Source organism: Mauremys mutica, chromosome 3 (assembly GCF_020497125.1).
Source record: "Mauremys mutica isolate MM-2020 ecotype Southern chromosome 3, ASM2049712v1, whole genome shotgun sequence".
Taxonomy (NCBI): Eukaryota; Metazoa; Chordata; order Testudines; family Geoemydidae; genus Mauremys; species Mauremys mutica.
This window is the reverse complement of record NC_059074.1, coordinates 38,748,266-38,765,558: the sequence shown is the minus strand read 5'-3', so window position 1 is coordinate 38,765,558 and position 17,293 is coordinate 38,748,266. Positions and strand designations below refer to the sequence as shown.

At 39.2% G+C, this 17,293-nt stretch overlaps 1 protein-coding gene across 1 annotated transcript in view; it reads left to right on the top strand.

The window, feature by feature from the left end:
* The window catches only part of SNTG2 (syntrophin gamma 2), a 475,088-nt gene that overhangs the window by 275,903 nt on the left and 181,892 nt on the right, over positions 1-17,293 (top strand). The window contains exons 5-6 of the mRNA XM_045008823.1: positions 6,443-6,486; positions 6,604-6,645. Coding sequence (XP_044864758.1) covers positions 6,443-6,486; positions 6,604-6,645 — 86 coding nt within the window. The remainder of the gene's footprint in view (positions 1-6,442; positions 6,487-6,603; positions 6,646-17,293) is intronic.

Sequence of the window (17,293 nt, the reverse complement as noted above, 5' to 3'; positions counted from 1 at the left end):
CAGCAGCACAGGGCCCATTACCCCTAGGGGAAGAACATGCTACAAGAACCATGTGCAAGGTCCAAGGAGTGATTGGGTGATCCTGGCCTGGCTTTCTCCTTCCTCCTCTCTCTCCACAGCCAGCCTCTGAGTTGGAAGACCTGCTGCTTTGGTTGGTGCCCCAAAAGTGGGGTGGGATTTTTTGAGCACCAGGTACCTGGTCTTGGGCTAGTTGAGAGAAGAGAAGTCTGGCTTGGTTTTCTTTCCCATTCTTATACACACATACACTTCAGCTACAGCTGTGGAAAGGATTGCACACTATATTTCAAAGAATACATGACAGGATTGGAATTTCAAAAATAAATATATATAATGCATTTGTTCATGCAGTAACGTATTCACATCTGGATAACGTGGTCTTATCTAGCCATGGCAGATTTTTCTTTACCTTACCATGATGGAGAATTATTCCATATCATGTAGATGGTATTTTAATTCCTCTTTAGTTTATTAAAATTGTCAGTCATTAAAAAAATGTATTCACACATTTTGCTTAATAATATTCCTTCTGGAAGCTCTAAAATGATGATATGGGAAATGTTGTATGTGCATTTTAGGAGGTGAGTTATCCGCTTTTCATCATATGATGAATAGGAGAAAAGATTCATATGTAAATAGGAGACAAGAAGAAGCCAAGAAAAGCTTGTTGCCAGGAACAGAGATTAAAGACTTGTAGGGTTTGTTTGCTCAGGACAAATGGAGTGAAAATGAACATGATCTGATAAAGTTTGTCTTTAATGAACTGTACATAAGCAAGGCACAATTTTCACTGTTCTGGCTGATACAGTGCTACTTTGAATATAATATAAAGGTGGTTAATTGCTCCCCTTTGGATTAAAATAAGCAAACTTCAGCAATTGTATTTCTAACCATTGAGGATAAAGATAGTACCCTACTCATAAGCCCCATGGCAATCAATCATATTAAAAAGATCTGTATGTTTCTAAATGTGCTTGTATATTATACCTCCTAAAAATTCAGTTGAGAATGCAGTGGATTTGGATGCTACCATTTCAATGAATGTCATAACAGTACTTCTATTCTGTTTGCCTGTTAGAATTCACATCCAAAAATACCACTTAAACACAATAAAATAGTGGGCTGAGAATATATATCGTGGAAAACCTTTGAAAATATGCACACTAATTTATATATCAACTCCTGTCCATGCATGCTAACTCTGTCTGTGCGTAGAAGATGAAGGTACAAGTCAGGATTTGCACAGCTGTGCTGAAGTCTCTGCTTGTACCATTTAGCATTCACACTGTTTATAATTTGGCCTTCTACAGCTTATTGCTAACCCTCTTATACTAACACAAATGCCATATCTACAGTCCTAATGAATGGGAAAAACTGAACAAAACAGAGAGAGAAAACAACTGCTAGTTCTTTCAGGCAATTCCTTATCTGAGGAAGGCTTGTTTTTCACACTATAATGTTTTGTCTGTTTTTTTTTTAATTTACTGAGGTGAAGAAGGCCTTTGCCCTGGGAGAGTTTTTCGCAGTCTAATAGACTCTTTCCATTTTGTACCATTACTCCTAGTTAAAATACATTGGGCCACCCTGAAGTTTTCCTCCCAATTTAGTATAATCTATTAATGTAATTAGTATACTATTTACTCCTCTTTCAGATAATTAATGAGATGTTGAGCAAGAGCAGGTTTAACACTAATCCCTAAGGCAACCACTAAGCATTCCTGTAAAATGTTATTCAGTGCTGCTTATCATTACTCTGTGCTTATTTTCTTTCAGAAATTGTTAGAATCATAGACTTTTTAAGGTCAGAAGGGACCATTATGATCATCTAGGCTGACCTCCTGCACAACGCAGGCCACAGAATCTCACCCACCCACTCCTGTATCAAACCTTTGTCTGAGCCATTGAAGTCCTCAAATCATGGTTTAAAGACTTCAAGGTGCAGAGAATCTTCCAGCAAGTGATCCATGCCCCATGCTGCAGAGGAAGGTGAAAAACCCCCAGGGCCTCTGCCAATCTGCCCTGGAGGAAAATTCCTTCTCAACCCCGAATATGGCGATCAGCTAAACCCTGAGCATGTGGGCAAGACTCACCAGCCACCACCCAGGAAAGAATTCTCTGTAGTAACTCAAATCCCACCCCATCTAATATCCCATCACAGGCCATTGGGCATATTTACCACTAATAGTCAAAGACCAATTAATTGCTAAAATTAGGCTATCCCATTATACCATCCCCTCCAAAAATTTATCAAGCTTAGCCTTGAAGCCAGATATGTCTTTTGCCCCCACTGCTCCCCTTGGAAGGCTGTTCCAGAACTTCACTCCTCTGATGATTAGAAACCTTTGTCTAATTTCAAGTCTAAATTTCCTGATGGCCAGTTCAAGTCAGTCTGAAATACTGTTTTTTATGAAATATTATGTCCCCATGCTTTAGTGAAGTCCAGGAATGTTTCATTTACTGATTCTGTGAAAAAAGTGATCAAGTTTGTCTGGTATGATACTGACCATTCATTGTTCCATTATCTTTTGAATTGTTAGAGATGCTTTTCTCTCAAGTGGTCCGTGTTTTATAAGGGATTAAAACTACACATAACTGACAATTCCTAGGTTCAGTCTTTTTCTGATTTTGAAGTTCTAGTAGAATATTTGGCTGTGATTTTCTTTTCCCCAGTCATCTGTTACTGTGGGTAAGTCTACACTGCGATAAACCTGCAGCACTGAGTCTTAGAGCCCAGGTCAGCTGACTTGAGCTTGCAGAGCTCAGACTGTGGGGCTAAAAAGAGCAGTTCAGGTTCAGGTTGGAGCCAGGGCTACCAGATCCATTCCCCTGGAAGGGGTCTCAGAGCTTCGGGTCCAGCCTGAGTCCAAATGTCCACCCCGAAGCCCAGCCCTGCCCACTGGTCATGCTATTGTGTTCAAGTGGTGTGCACGCCCCCAGACAGGAGAGGCAGACAGCTGTGTGGAAGGGATGGAGGCAGGGCTGTGGGCAGTACAGCTGCATCAGAGGAGCTGCTGGCACAGCTCTATAAAACAGCTGACCTGGGCCAGCTGTGGCCATGCCATGGGTCATTTATTTTAGACATGCCCTTCCTAACAGCTCTAGAGAGCCACGTAGGAACTGATATGTAGTGGGGACAGCGTGGAACTGCACCACTGGAATTTATCATCTCTGCCTAGCTTATTGGGGTAGCACACCTACTACTCCATTCCTTCAGAGAGTGAAGAATACTCTTGGTGGTACCCTTCCCATGCACAAGACTTGTTCTGCAGATGAAGGTGGGGAAAGGAACATATGTCCAGCATTCCTTTGCTCCTCCCAGTCCCTTAGAGGGGGTGAGTGTTTCACACAATGAAAGGCATATGATAGCTTGTGATTCCTTCATAGCAAGACTTCCCTATTTACTCTGTTACTTTTTGTAGTGCTAATGGGGCCAATTCAATCATGATGGATGAGGCCTATTCCCAGCAGTTGACGAGAAGTGTGAGTATCAACAGAGGGAAACTTATTTTTTTTAGTGACCCAGCCACTCCCAGTCTTTATTCAGACCTAATTTGATGGTGTCAAGTTTGCAAATGAATTCCAGTTATGCAGTTTCTCGTTGAAGTCTGTTTTTTTTTTTTTGGCAGAAGAATGGCCATTTTTAGTCTGTTATTGAGTGTTCATGGAGATTGAAATGTTCTCCTACTGGTTTTTGAATGTTACAATTCTTGATGTCTGATTTGTGTCCATTTATTCTTTTGCGTAGAGACTGTCCAGTTTGCCAATGTACATGGCAGAGGGGCATTGCTGGCAAATATCACATTGGTAGATGTGCAGGTGAACGAGCCCTTGATGGTGTGGCTGATGTGATTAAGTCCTATGATGGTGTTCCTTGAATAGATATGCAGACAGAGTTGGCAATGGGGTTTGTTGCAGGGATTGGTTCAGGGGCTCGTTCACCTGCACATCTGGTTAATTAATTTGCAAACTTAACACCATCAAATTAGTCCTGAATAAAGACTGGGAGTGGCTGGGAATTTTCCCTCTGTTGATATTCATCCCTTCTTGTCAACTGTTGGGAATGGGCTACATCCACCCTAATTGAACTGGCTTCATTAGCACTGACCCCCCACTTGGTAAGGCAACTCTTATCTTTTCATGTGCTGTATATTTATACTTGCCTACTTTTCTTCACTCCATACATCTGAGGAAGTGGGTTATAGCCCACAAAAGCTTATGCCCAAATAAATGTGTTAGTCTCTAAGGTGCCACAAGGACTCCTCGTTTTTGTGTAAGACAGTGTTTGTAGATGTAGTGCTTCTTGTGAAAGAATGGATATGGTGATGCCTTTGAGTTGAAAATATACCTATTTTGCAGTACTTTCTGCCTTCCAGTACTATGCATTCACCTGCTTCTTGATCCAGTAAAATATTTTAACCTGTATTTCGTCTTCTCGTACATACTTGTAACTGGCTGTTGTCTGGGTATCTAAATGGTGCGCCCTTTAGAATCAGGTTCATCACTGCCAATGACGTTCTGGAGAGAGCCATCTTCCATTTTAAATTTAAACTCATGGACTGGAGTATAAATTGTAGGACATTTACTGATCTCAATCCAGAGCAGATCTCTCACCAATGTCATTAGGAAGTTTGCACAACAATCAAGCATACAGCATGGCTTTTACGGAGTAACTAAACATTTACTTATTATTGCTAAGTGCCTTATTTTGATGTTCACTCAGTGGAATAATATGCTCACCTTTCTGATCACGGCAATCAGGAAGTGCATTTGTAGAACATGTAGGCGTACCCAAGCTAGCTTTGATTGACCACACTTGCTAAAAATAGCAGTATAGTTGTGGTGGTATGGGTGGTGGCACAGGTAGACACCTGAGTACAATCCCACCTGGGACCATAAGTAGATAAACGGGGCTATCCTGTGTCACCACCTATTCCACCACAGCAACACTGCTATTTTTAGTGAGCTAGCATGATTAGAGGTAGCCTGGGTGTAGGGTGATCAGATTTCCCAATTTTATAGGGACAGTCCCGATTTTTGGGTCTTTTTCTTATATAGGCTCCTATTACCCTGCAACCCCTTTCCCAATTTTTCACATTTGCTGTCTGGTCACCCTACCTGGGTGTGCCTACTTATGCTGTCCCAACTGCAGCATAGACATATGCTATGTTTCTTTTGTTTGTATTTCCCTCACTGTATGCTGACTTTATATATATATATATATATAAAGGTATATATATAAAGATACCTACACCAGAGATTGCTAGCATGATTATTCTTTTTTAAATACAAGGTAAGTTAGAATCCCAAAAAAGCATTTACTTCACATTAATAGAATCTACAAGCTGTCATTTAAAAGAGATTAATGGAAAAATAATTAAATGTTGCCTAAATACTAACAAATATTAAGTAAAGGTATTTATTTTATCCAACCAAAGTGATGGCAGCAAATTCAATCCTGATGTAACTCCAATGTCTTCAGAACTATTTTGAATGGAAGCTTCATTTTTCATATTGTCAAATCCAATATGGCAGAAGCTGAGAAAGTACGGTGTGGTCAGACTCTTCCTTCCCTCCATTTCAATCTCCCAAAATATTAAGTTGAGTGTTATATTTTTAAAATCTTGTAAGTCTCAGGTCCACATGTGTGCTTAACTTTCAGCACATGCGTAGTCTCAAAAGAGACTACCTGGGTGCTTAAGGTTAACCAAATCAGTGTTTGCAGGGTCAGGGTGTGAACAGCGGACCATCTTTGATGAGATGGTAAGCTCCCTGAATGCACACTGAAAACTCATGTCATCAGAAGTAGGTGGAATTCACCTCCCAAAAGTGACTGTTCACATTTGAAGCAGATTTGTTGTGTGTGCCCTTTCAGGGTGTCATTCCTGTTGATTTCAGGATTAGAAAATATGCAAATTACTGGTTGAAATAATATGTTGTGTTATTCTCCTGAACAGAGCGAACTCAAACTTCATCTTAAATAGTTTTATTAAATTCTAGGCACAGCTTCTTTAATTATACCAGTCCCTGTAAATTTGTTCCAAGCAAAAAATAAATAAATAAATAAAAAGATGTTAAGTAGCTTCTAGAATTCCTATTTTACTGTCTGAGCAAGACTAATGAAAAATGTGAATCACACTTTCCACATAATTTAATGAAATCATTCATTAGTGAGAAATGACATTTGTGTTCCATATTAAATAAATCCTTTGTGCATGGAAAGTAACTCTCTTAATTTGCTTAAAATTGGTACCAATTTATTTAGCTTTACTGGATGATTCCTGATTGTTATGCCACCGGCATTTTCACAAGAAAAGTAGTTTAAAATGTTATACCGTTACAAAGAGTGTGCTTAAGCAAGTGCTGAAGCAATATATGTCATTAATTAAGTCTTTCACTTAACATACTGCTTTTGTAACCCCCACAGCTGACCAAACAGGAATGTTATTTATAGGAGATGCACTAATACAGGTCAGTAAATTGTACATTTATTCCACACACATACTTGTTTTAAGCATGTTTTAATGTTTAGTTTTATTACATTATTTATATGTTACAAATCACTTTCTATGGTATATTCATTTTTAGGTTAATGGCATAAATGTAGAAAGTGCTTCCCATGAAGAAGTGGTAAGTTTTATGTAACTTTTATACTTTGATATCAGACGAAATATTTGAGGTGCATATAAAAATAATGAAAATGATGGCATGTTGTGTACCCTGTACTCAGTATGGCCCTGAGCCTACATTTCCTTAAATGGGAACTTTGCCATTGACTTCAATCAGATCTGGATCTCACACTATATTGCTACAAAATAAATACTGCACAAAAAACTGCTTAAATCCATAGGAAAAAGATGCTGCAACACAGTCCAGATACCTGACATTATCTTTCTAATGCATGAAAAGTTTCTTCCATATAAAAAATTCATAAGGCTACTATTCACCCTTGAAATTGCATATAATACATTAAGACATCCATGTGCCTACACAAGAATAAACAGTTTTATTCTTTAAGACCTACTGCTGAAAATATGAAGACTATGCATTGTCAGTTAGTCTGTGATACAGTTGTAAATGTTGAAAAGATAATTTTCATAGGCATTCACAATCCAGTATGAATACACTGAAAAAATTTCTTATTCCCATATGTGATGGGATGCACCATTCACCACTGGGCTGGTGCCTCCTTCTGGTACTCAGTCAATTCCTCTGTCTCTGTTGTCCCCCTGCAGCCTCTTTTGCAGCCTCAGGAAGCACAGTGTCTTCTTTGTGGCTCAGTCCTCTGGCTGTGACACTATCTGTGTTTCCCCTTTCCGGGTGGATTTTGCTCCTCAGTAGTCCTAGGCAGTCTTCCTGCTCATGGCTTCAGTGCCATTCACCCAGTTGCTGGTAGGGAACCCAGGCCTGATTACTTCTCTGGGTTCCAGCCCAGGGACCTTCAGCTCAGCAGTCTGGGCCTTCTCTCTCTGGCCTCACTACTCTCTCCCTGGGCTGATTCCTACTAATGGTTCACCTTTTCTTCCTGGGCCTTCCAGTTCCCAAAGTCTCCTCACTTTTCCCAAGGAGCAACTGCAGCTTGAAGTCCCTACTCACTCCTCCCTTACTCCCAGGAGTGTCCACTTTTTCCCAGTAGCCCCTTCTGCTTTCAGCTCCTGGGCTTTATAGGACCAATCTATTCTTATCCAGCTGAGCCTCCTTAATTAGTTGCCTAAATGGTTAATTGGCCCATCTGGCCTGCATTAAATCCTGCAGGGTGAGTTTGGGGCAGACACCCCATCATACCATGTGTAAGAAAAAGGTAGAAAATCTACCTACCATATTAGAGCCCTTCCAGCACTGAGAATATATTGAAATACCCATCTGATAGGTCTTGCAAAGCTCTCATTGATTTCAGTAGTACAGAATCAGGCCCTGAAGTCGGTTCTATAAACAATCAGATTTCTAGCTTTAGGTGCTCACATTTGAAAATTGGGTCCTTCTGTGGGAAAAGGGCTTTGATCCTTCAAGGTGCTGATCACTCTCCATTTCCACAGACATCAGCAGGAGTGGAGTGGACTCAAGACTTTGTAGTAGTGCTCAGCACCTTGCAGTATTGAGCCCAGTAAGTATTGAGGAGTAGAGAATATGTTTAAGCAACTAGACATTGCTATTTGCAGAATCAAGTAACTTTTCTGCTTAATCCCAAAGAAGCAGTATCTTGTTAGAAACATGGGGATATCTAATGTACAGAGTGAACAGTATCATGTGAAGCTGCGACTTGGTGCTAAGACATTACATGACCTTTTATAACTTGCAGGCTCTCTGAGACAGGGACCATTTCTGTTGTAGTATGTGTGCAGTTCCTAGCACAATCAAGCACTGTTCTGTCACGAGGGCCTCTAGGTATTATGGGAATACAAATAAAAATAACATGTTAATAAACATGACGTGTACTTAATAAGGATTATTCAGTCTTTCCATAAATGCCTTAGCTTGGCTTTTGGATGTAAAGAATAAAATATTTGGAGTGGAGGGAATGGGAGAAATAGAGAAAGCATAGCTAATATACAGTAATTTAGTTCCAGATATAAATCATGTGTAAGAGATTATCAGATGTGCAGAAAGATAATTTGTTTGTTGCCAAATAAAGTATGTAAGAGTTAGTCCAAGGTGGAGAGGATTGTTCCATTTTAGTCCAGCAAGATTCCTAAGTAAAAGTCAAAGATTATTTTGAACTGGGAATGTAGAAAATAAAATTAAAATAAATAAATAGATAAAGTCTGAAACATGCATTCTTGCTTTTCCTTTCTTCTGCTGAAGCCAACTAATTTTTGGGAGACCCTAATTCCAATGATTTTCTATCGTTTTTTATGAGTCTTAAAGTGAATGGAACTATGGTAGACAGAACAATGTACTACCTCTAGTAAAAACAATGAGGAGTCCTTGTGGCACCTTAGAGACTAACAAATTTATTTGGGCATAAACTTTCATGGACTAGAACCCACTTCATCGGATGCATGAAGTGCAAAATACAGGAGCAGGTATAAATACATGATAGGATAGGGGTTGCTTTATGAAGTGTGAGGTCAGTCAAACAAGATAAATCAATTAACAGCAGGATAGCAAGGGAGGAAAAATAACTTTTGAAGTGGTAAGAGAGTGGTCCATAACAGACAATTGACAAGAAGGTGTATTCTTGTCTGATACCTCTAGTTAGAACATTTATTTTGATAATATTCATCTGGGGTATTCAAAAAGGGACTGTCTGCCAGTGACTTAAATTCTGTGGAGGAATATGATTTCTCATGAGTAGATCAGAGAGATTACCTGATATTGTTATGCCCATGTATTTGATTGAATATTTGGTTTACTTAAAAGAAAAATTATCAAAAGAGGTTTTCTTAATTGTTTTATAGAACTGAGATGGCAAGAGAATCCATCTTATCATTATTGAATAGAAGTTTCTCATTGGGGAAAAACAAATTCTCTTATCTCTGCTTCGTTGAAAGGGATATTCTTTTTTTAAAATGAATTGTAGTTGCATTCTTATGAGGAAAACACTATAAAACATGGAATTATCCTTTTACTATAGAACACATTATTCTTTTATGTAATTCCTGTCATAAACTTGTCAGTGCTTAGATACCATGGTGATAGGCACCTTAGAAATATCTCAGACAGCTGGATAATTGGGCAAATGTTATTAAAGCCATTACCACTGGAAATCACACATCGGAGACTAGAAAACTGATAAGCAAAGAGTTACTCCTTTTATTTGCAGAAAGCTTTACCATCAAACTGAATAAAGTATTGCCTAAAACAATAAAGTTTAATAGATCCAGACAATCAATGGGCAAAGATACTATTTTTGCCTTATTTGGCATATATCATGATTATTGGGCCAGATCTTGAGAGGTGCTCCTATTATCAATAAGAGTGAAGAATGCTCAGCTCCCCTAAGGATTTGTTCCATTATTATTGCCATTATTAAATTTAAAGCACACCACCATAATGTTTACTGTCTCTCTAAGCTAATAGTGTTTGCTATAGCACATTTGATTGATCAGCCTGATTGAAAATTAACCAGATCAATTTAATCTTGTATACAAACTACATACAGCACTTCTCTGGAACCCAACCCAACACAGTAGTGATTAAAAGTTCTCACCAGCCGACAGCTGTTCTTTGGCTATGTGGAAATAAATATGGTAGCCCAAACCTAGTTCCTGATGGACAAGTTTTCACATCTCAAAAAACACCCCTACAGCTGGTACTAATGGCACTAACTTTTGATGGTCTCATCTAAAAGGTGAAGGACTGAATGGGCAAGGAGACTGAACCTCCCCTTTCTTATGTAGCTATGATCCTAGATCAGGGTTAAAATACTGTTATGTGACCTCATAGTTATTTCCCGATGGATAAGCCTAGTCAGGCCAAATCCCCAAAATAATGACACAGGCACAGTCTGGCAATAGAACCCCGACCATTTATTATTGGCAGAGCTCCTGTTTTCGACATCATCAGCAGGACAAGTTCCCTATCTCCTGATGCAGGAAGCATACCCCTACACTGAACTTCTTCACAGAGTTACTTTCCACCAGCTGGGAGGAGCCACACTCCTTCAGGGCTGTTTCAGGAAATGCCAAGAGATATTCATTCAGCCAGCCAGTACAGTACATTGCACTGGTGAGAAAGATTGGAGAAATGCTGCTGCTGTGTGTGTAATCAATATGTGATATCTAATGGGAAACCTAAACAAAACATATAGAAACAATTCTAAACAATATAGCCAAAAGCTCCAGAGGAGAAAGAGGTTTCTACTCCTTCTGTTGGTGAAAAGAGATAAGTGCTGATATAGAGTTTTATTTGCCTACACAGAGCCTTAATAAAGCTGAATCATTAAGCTAGGTTAAGTGGTGGTTCTTCAAGGTGGAACTGGTCAAGCATCTCCCTTGGGACTGGAGATAGACCTGCAAATTGGACAACTGTTTGTCACTGAGGCAAATCATGAGTAGGGTGGGTGCATGCTTGATGTGGTGCAGTCATGGGACTCTCAGCTTTGGGACATTCTCACCAGTGGGTAGGAAGGGAGTTAAGTGGACTACTGCCAAATAGCTGGAAGGGTGTTATTATTCTGTGTGTGTGTGTGTGTGTATGTGTGTGTGTGTATATATATATAAAATTTGGTTTCTGTGTTTTCCCACATTTATGAATGTGTTCCCTTCCCCCTAACAAAGGTTTACTTGTTTGTAAACAGACTCGGAATGCTTGCAAGTGGGGAAGTTCTGGCTGTTAAGGACACCCAGGATGGGTTTGTTTCATTTTCCTAGGTTTCTGGGAGGGGTCTTGAGTCAGTTCATATATTGGTAAAGAGGAACACTAGATACATTGAACCCAGCCCTCACTGCTGCTCTTAACCACCTGGCAGAAGGTTTACATTCATAATCTCACTTTTATTCTGATCACTTACAATATTGTATCACGTAACAAGGAGCTAAGCCACTTGGGAACAGTGGCCACTGAAACACAGCACATGGTGTAGAATCTAATTAGTTGTATACTTTGAAAATAGTTTGCAAGAGTTCTCTTTGTATCTTTCAGAATGTCAGGGCAACTTTCAAGTCCTAGGGAGACCTTAGAGAGTTTTTTCCTTGCTATTAATTTTTACCATTTCAGAATAATTGCTAGTCCAACCATCAGCTAGGGAGGAGCTATGGCCAGCTGCAGACTGTTAAATTCTCTCTCTTCTTTAAGCTGAAGGTTTCCTGTATATGTTCATTTGTAGTTTAGTGAAAGGTGTTCAGTTTGGATAAATGTGTAATTGAACACTAACTTCAGATCTAAGCAAAGGGCCATCAGCAGCAGCAATGGGTGAGGAGGCTGGGAGAACAGGGCCTTTTTGGCCTCTGAAGCACAACTGGAGCCCTTGGGATCCTACCTCAGGATGACTGATGCTGGCAGCACCTCCATAAGTGGCCTCCTATGTGACAGCCAGCACTTCCAGGGATGGAATTTAAAAGCTCCCAGCTCCCCTGAAAGCCCAACAGCCAGCTGGAGCTCCCAGCAGCAATGGCAACAATAATGCAGCTTCACAGCAAACTGCCTTTCCTGTCCTCTTCTACTCCTAATAGCAGAGCTTGCCTTTCTCTACATCAAAACTTTTAGGGCACGTCTATACTGCCCCACCGTTGGGACTACAGGGTTCCAAATAGCAGTGTGCACCAAAGTGCTGTGCTGTAACTCCCCTATGTGGACACTGCAGGTGTGAACTAAAAGATTCCTGTTTTGCAGTGCCCTTAGTCTTCTGGTCCCTGGGTGCTGGTGTTAATGGTTTTTTCTTTTGTTGTCCATTTGTTCTTTGCCACCTGATAACTTGTCTTGTCAGTTCTACCTTACCATGTTGTCTGTACCTTTCTTCCCCCATTTTTCCAGTCTCAACACCTCCCCAAGGGTACATCCTTCCCACCATTCTTCCTGCCCTTATCATTTTCTTCTACCTTCCCATTCACTGCCACTGTTGCATAGGCATCTTACAACCAGATAAAAGTACTGAAATATGCAGAGAGAATCCTCAGGTTACCAGTAAATCAGCTTTGTGTTGGTACACAAAGATAAATTGGCCACAGTGGGGGTGGCTCTGTGTGTTCATTACTGAAGCAAGTGCTTCAATCCCATCAAAGTAAATGGGAGTTAAGTGTTTTATTGGATCAAGGCCTTAGAATATATGAAGTGGAGCTGGCTTATACAGGAATGCACTCTGAGATTTACTTTCACAATTTCTGGAATGTTATGTCTTTAATTATTTTATCTGGATCACACTCATTATGGGTAGCTTAAAATACACTAAACAAAAAAGAAACAATTCCAGGGAAGATTGGAAATTGCACTGTAAACTTGATGTAATCTGTGCGTTGAGACCATATATGTTTTCATTTTCACACTATCAGAAGACACAGGTCTGGCTCATCAAATCATGACAGCCTTCAAAACACCATGGATATTGGTAAAAGATTGGATGTATTCCAAGTGAGTTTATAATTGCTGCAGATAAAAAGTTTGAAAACTTCAGTTCAAGAATGTTGATGACTGAAAGAAAAATTGAAAACATGGAGATGAAGATTGATGGAAATGATACGAGTATAATAAATAGTGCAAGAGACTCTGAAGTACTGAAAATAATTGAATATCCTTGAAAATAAGCTTATTTTTTGGAAATATGATTTGTGGGGATTCAAAGAGGTGAAGACGGGAAATGGTGGTATAGTTTTTGTTTGATTGAGCTGGTGAAGGATTATTTTGCCTCCACAACAGCTAATCAGATCCTCACCTTATATCGTACAAACAGAACACACTTCTTCTGATAAACAGCATTCTAAACCTGGAATATAAATACAATGGTCTCTTTCACAGTTCAAGACCCTTATTTTACCCTCTCATCAGTCTTTTTCTTCCTTGGCATTGGAAGTCATTCATGTTTATTAAAACAAGGAGTGGATATGTATTGTTTCATCCTTTAATACTTTATTTGAAAGCCTACGTCTGTAACACATTTTTCTTCAATGGTAATTTCCTACAAAAAGCAAAATTCAACACTCTTGAAGTCAATGGAGAGATTCCTATTGACTTCAGTGGAGCTTGGTCAGGCCTTTTGATACCACATAAGTAATGTTTGTTAGTGTCTTTCTTTCATCTCAGTGCTCCCTGCTTTGTCAGCCTTTGTCACCTGACAGATTTGAGAGTGTGCCACATTCACTATACTGTTTTCTGTAGTACTACATTGGATGAAACTAGTATGTTACAGAGGTCTGGGGAAGATGGAGAAGGGTAGGTTTACATGACAATTTTAAAGGATTGCTTTAACAAGACTCTTATTTGTTTACATTTAGTTTTAGACTATTGTCAGATCATTGTTGGCAAGGATCATGTCCATGCAAAGAATTCCATATCTTAGAAAAGTCTGTAGTACGTCAAACTATGCTGTGCCACAACCATTTACCCACAGCCCACGTGTTGTGGGAATGTAGTCAGAAATTGTATATGTATAGCAATATGATGTATTTAGTGTAGCTGGTCAAATAATGTCTTGTTCATTTTTCCCATTGAATTCATGACTAAATTTCTCTATTATGTGACCAGATCTAATATTACAGATACCATAATGTGGTAACCACTGACAGAGGAGTCTCTTTAAAAATGACTTGTAACAGGGTATAATGGCCTTTTAAGATCAGAGAGGAAGCTTCAGGGTGAAGCTAACCCATTTCAGTCATTCTGCAACAGATAAAGACCCAGAGAATGACAGAGGCAGATGCTGTGGGTATGTCTTCACTGCAGACATACTTCGGGCTCTTTCCTGGGTTTTAGCCCAAATCTCCCTACTGTCTACACACACAAATCTTTTACTCGGGTCTTAGCTAGTATCTGGAAAATTCCTATACAACTGTTCTTTTTAGGTCCTGGGATCAGGGGCCTTGCAGTGTAGGGGAGGGCAGGGCAGAGCAGAGCACTATGTCTCTGCCAAACAGGGCAAGTTCTATAAATCAGGGCAGCATATAATCTCCCTTCTTTGTCATAGGAAGGGAAACACTGGTAAAAAAGAAGACCGGCTACTAACCTCTCCCAGGCCAGAGAGAATGAGACTGAATTTAACTGACTATGCCTCCCAATTGTGGCGTAGCACTGCCAAACTCCCCACCCACAGAGGAATGCCTGGGGAGAAAGGTTTGTTTGATTGTGAAGATTTTTGTTTTATGTATTTGAGAGGCTTTACTGCCAGTCCTGGCAGAGATGAGTGGAGGTAATATAAAGGGTCAGCTTGATGAAGCCAGTAATGACTGTTGAGTTGGTGATATAGAATACTCAGCATTTACTGCTCCAGGTATACCTGATAAACATGGTAAGTTTCAGTACTTAAGAGGAGATAGCATGGCATCATAATTGCTGTGGAATTGTAAAATCTGAAATGCTGTGTCAGTCTGTGTAAAATTTCTGCATGTACTAGGAAGGCAACCATACTCCTCTTGATGTGTGTTTATAATTTTCATTGGTATTAATTTTTCTAGGAATATGTTAACTGTGTTGGAAAATATGTAAAAGCAGCAAAGAATCCTGTGGCACCTTATAGACTAACAGACGTTTTGCAGCATGAGCTTTCGTGGGTGAATACATCCGATGAAGTGGGTATTCACCCACGAAAGCTCATGCTGCAAAACGTGTTAGTCTATAAGGTGCCACAGGATTCTTTGCTGCTTTTACAGATCCAGACTAACATGGCTACCCCTCTGATACTTGGAAAATATGGGCCTCAAACCTCAGTTTTTCTCTCAAATTAAACTGAAATCTACCGCACGAGGAAAACTGGGTGAGCACTTCACGTGTGGTTCCTATTAGAGATGATCTAGACCTGGAACCTTGTATCCAATCCCCTTCAAGTGTCTTAAGGTTTTGGTATTTCAGATAAAAACTTGATCTTGTACCCAGAACACCAGTACTATTGAGTTTTGCAAAACAAAAGCACAGATCTCTTGACCCATCTTTAGTCTTTATTCTGTTTGACTATCTTGGGACCAATCCTGACATCCTCATTCTGTTTGTTTTTTTTGTTTGTTTTTTTTAAACTCAGCCCATACATGGGCAAAGTCCCCATTGATCCCAGTTTTAGTTGAGAAGAAAAATGAATAAGGGCTTCAGGGTTTGGTATCTACTTGTATAAGCCAGAAACATCAAGAATTTGGAAAAAAATGGGAGGAAGGATACTGATATTCCATTATTACTTTATATTAAATGGAAAAGTGATAAACATTTTGTCTTTTCTATGTTTTCAATTTTTGGCATATTATTGTGTTGATGAACACAGTACTCCCTTAAGCCTGGTTTTGCTCAGTGCCTATTTTTGATTTTACAGGGTATCCCAAAGTAGAATATCTGAAATCACTGTACTGTAATTGTGTCATACAAATCTACAGGCATTTGTTCTTTTTGGTTGGTGTTCATAAGATCTGTCTGTCAATATTGCTTAGGAAATTTGTATCTTTCTCTCGTACTGCAATAGCTAAAATGAAATGTGACATGTCAAACTTCTGTGAACTAGAGTAGGTTCTGAAATACTATAGTACTGGACAGTGAATGGTAAAAACATTAATCTTACCTTAGCATTAAAATGTGAACTATTTTTGGAAGCCACATGAAAAGTGACAGCTGACTCTGCTGGTCTCAGATAATCTCTCTACCTGGTTTTGCTAAGTATGACTGCTGGAGCAAATTCAGAATTTCACACTTAAGAGAACTGTTCTGTTGGGCTTACAGAGATCTCTGGTTTTAAAATTAAAAATGACAATCAAAATTGTTACAGGCCTGCATTCTGTGCCTCAGTGTTTGAGTTGATGGAACTCAAATGCAGAGATTTTATAGAGGTTGCTAATTTGCTGAAACCCAACTAAATCGAGGGGGAGCCCCAATCCTGCAAATGCCTATGGACATCCTTAAATTTTAAGGATGTGAACAGTCCTATTGAAGTCAAATAGCTATGGTTTATCTTCTGACCAAATAAGGTTAACCTTGATACATAAAAATGCACTCTAATCCCCAATAGTGATAAAGAATGTGTACAGAAGTAATATAATATGTAACATGTAGAGACTAAATAATTCTATTATATAAAATAGAAAAATAGAATAGAAAAATAGAAAAGACAGGAATGAGCATCTAGGATAGAAAAAGCAGACCAATAGCTGTTCTTATAACAGGCTATTATATACTACACAGAATTACTGTTTTTCTTTTATGTAGTAAGCTATCCTGTTTTTGAATATACTTTAACTATTTCATAAATGTAGTAATCTAAATTAAAATTTGGGGCCCAGATCCTGAAAACATTTATGCATGTTCCTTAACTTTAGGTACAGAAGTAGGCCCATTGAAGTGACTCAATAAAACGGAAATAAACATTGACAAGAGAAAAGGCAATAGTCAGTGGAACTAGTCACGGATCTGCAAGGAACCAGCCTTTCAAATACAAAATTGTGAGGCCTGGCTGTGTTCAAGAAAGAAATTCTTTATGATGTCAGTCTCATGAGTTATTTCCCTGTTTCTGATCTTCCATTTGGAGGTAAATTACTGAGAAAATTAAAGCAAGACAACTCTGGCAATATCTTGAGGCCTTAGATCTTTTAAGCCCCTTTCAGTCTGGTTTTAGAACTGATTATGTATAGAGTATAGAGACCTTGTTTACTTTGTTCACTGATAATCTCATAACAAAGATCATAACAAAGATCAGTGGTGATCACTGTTTCTAGTG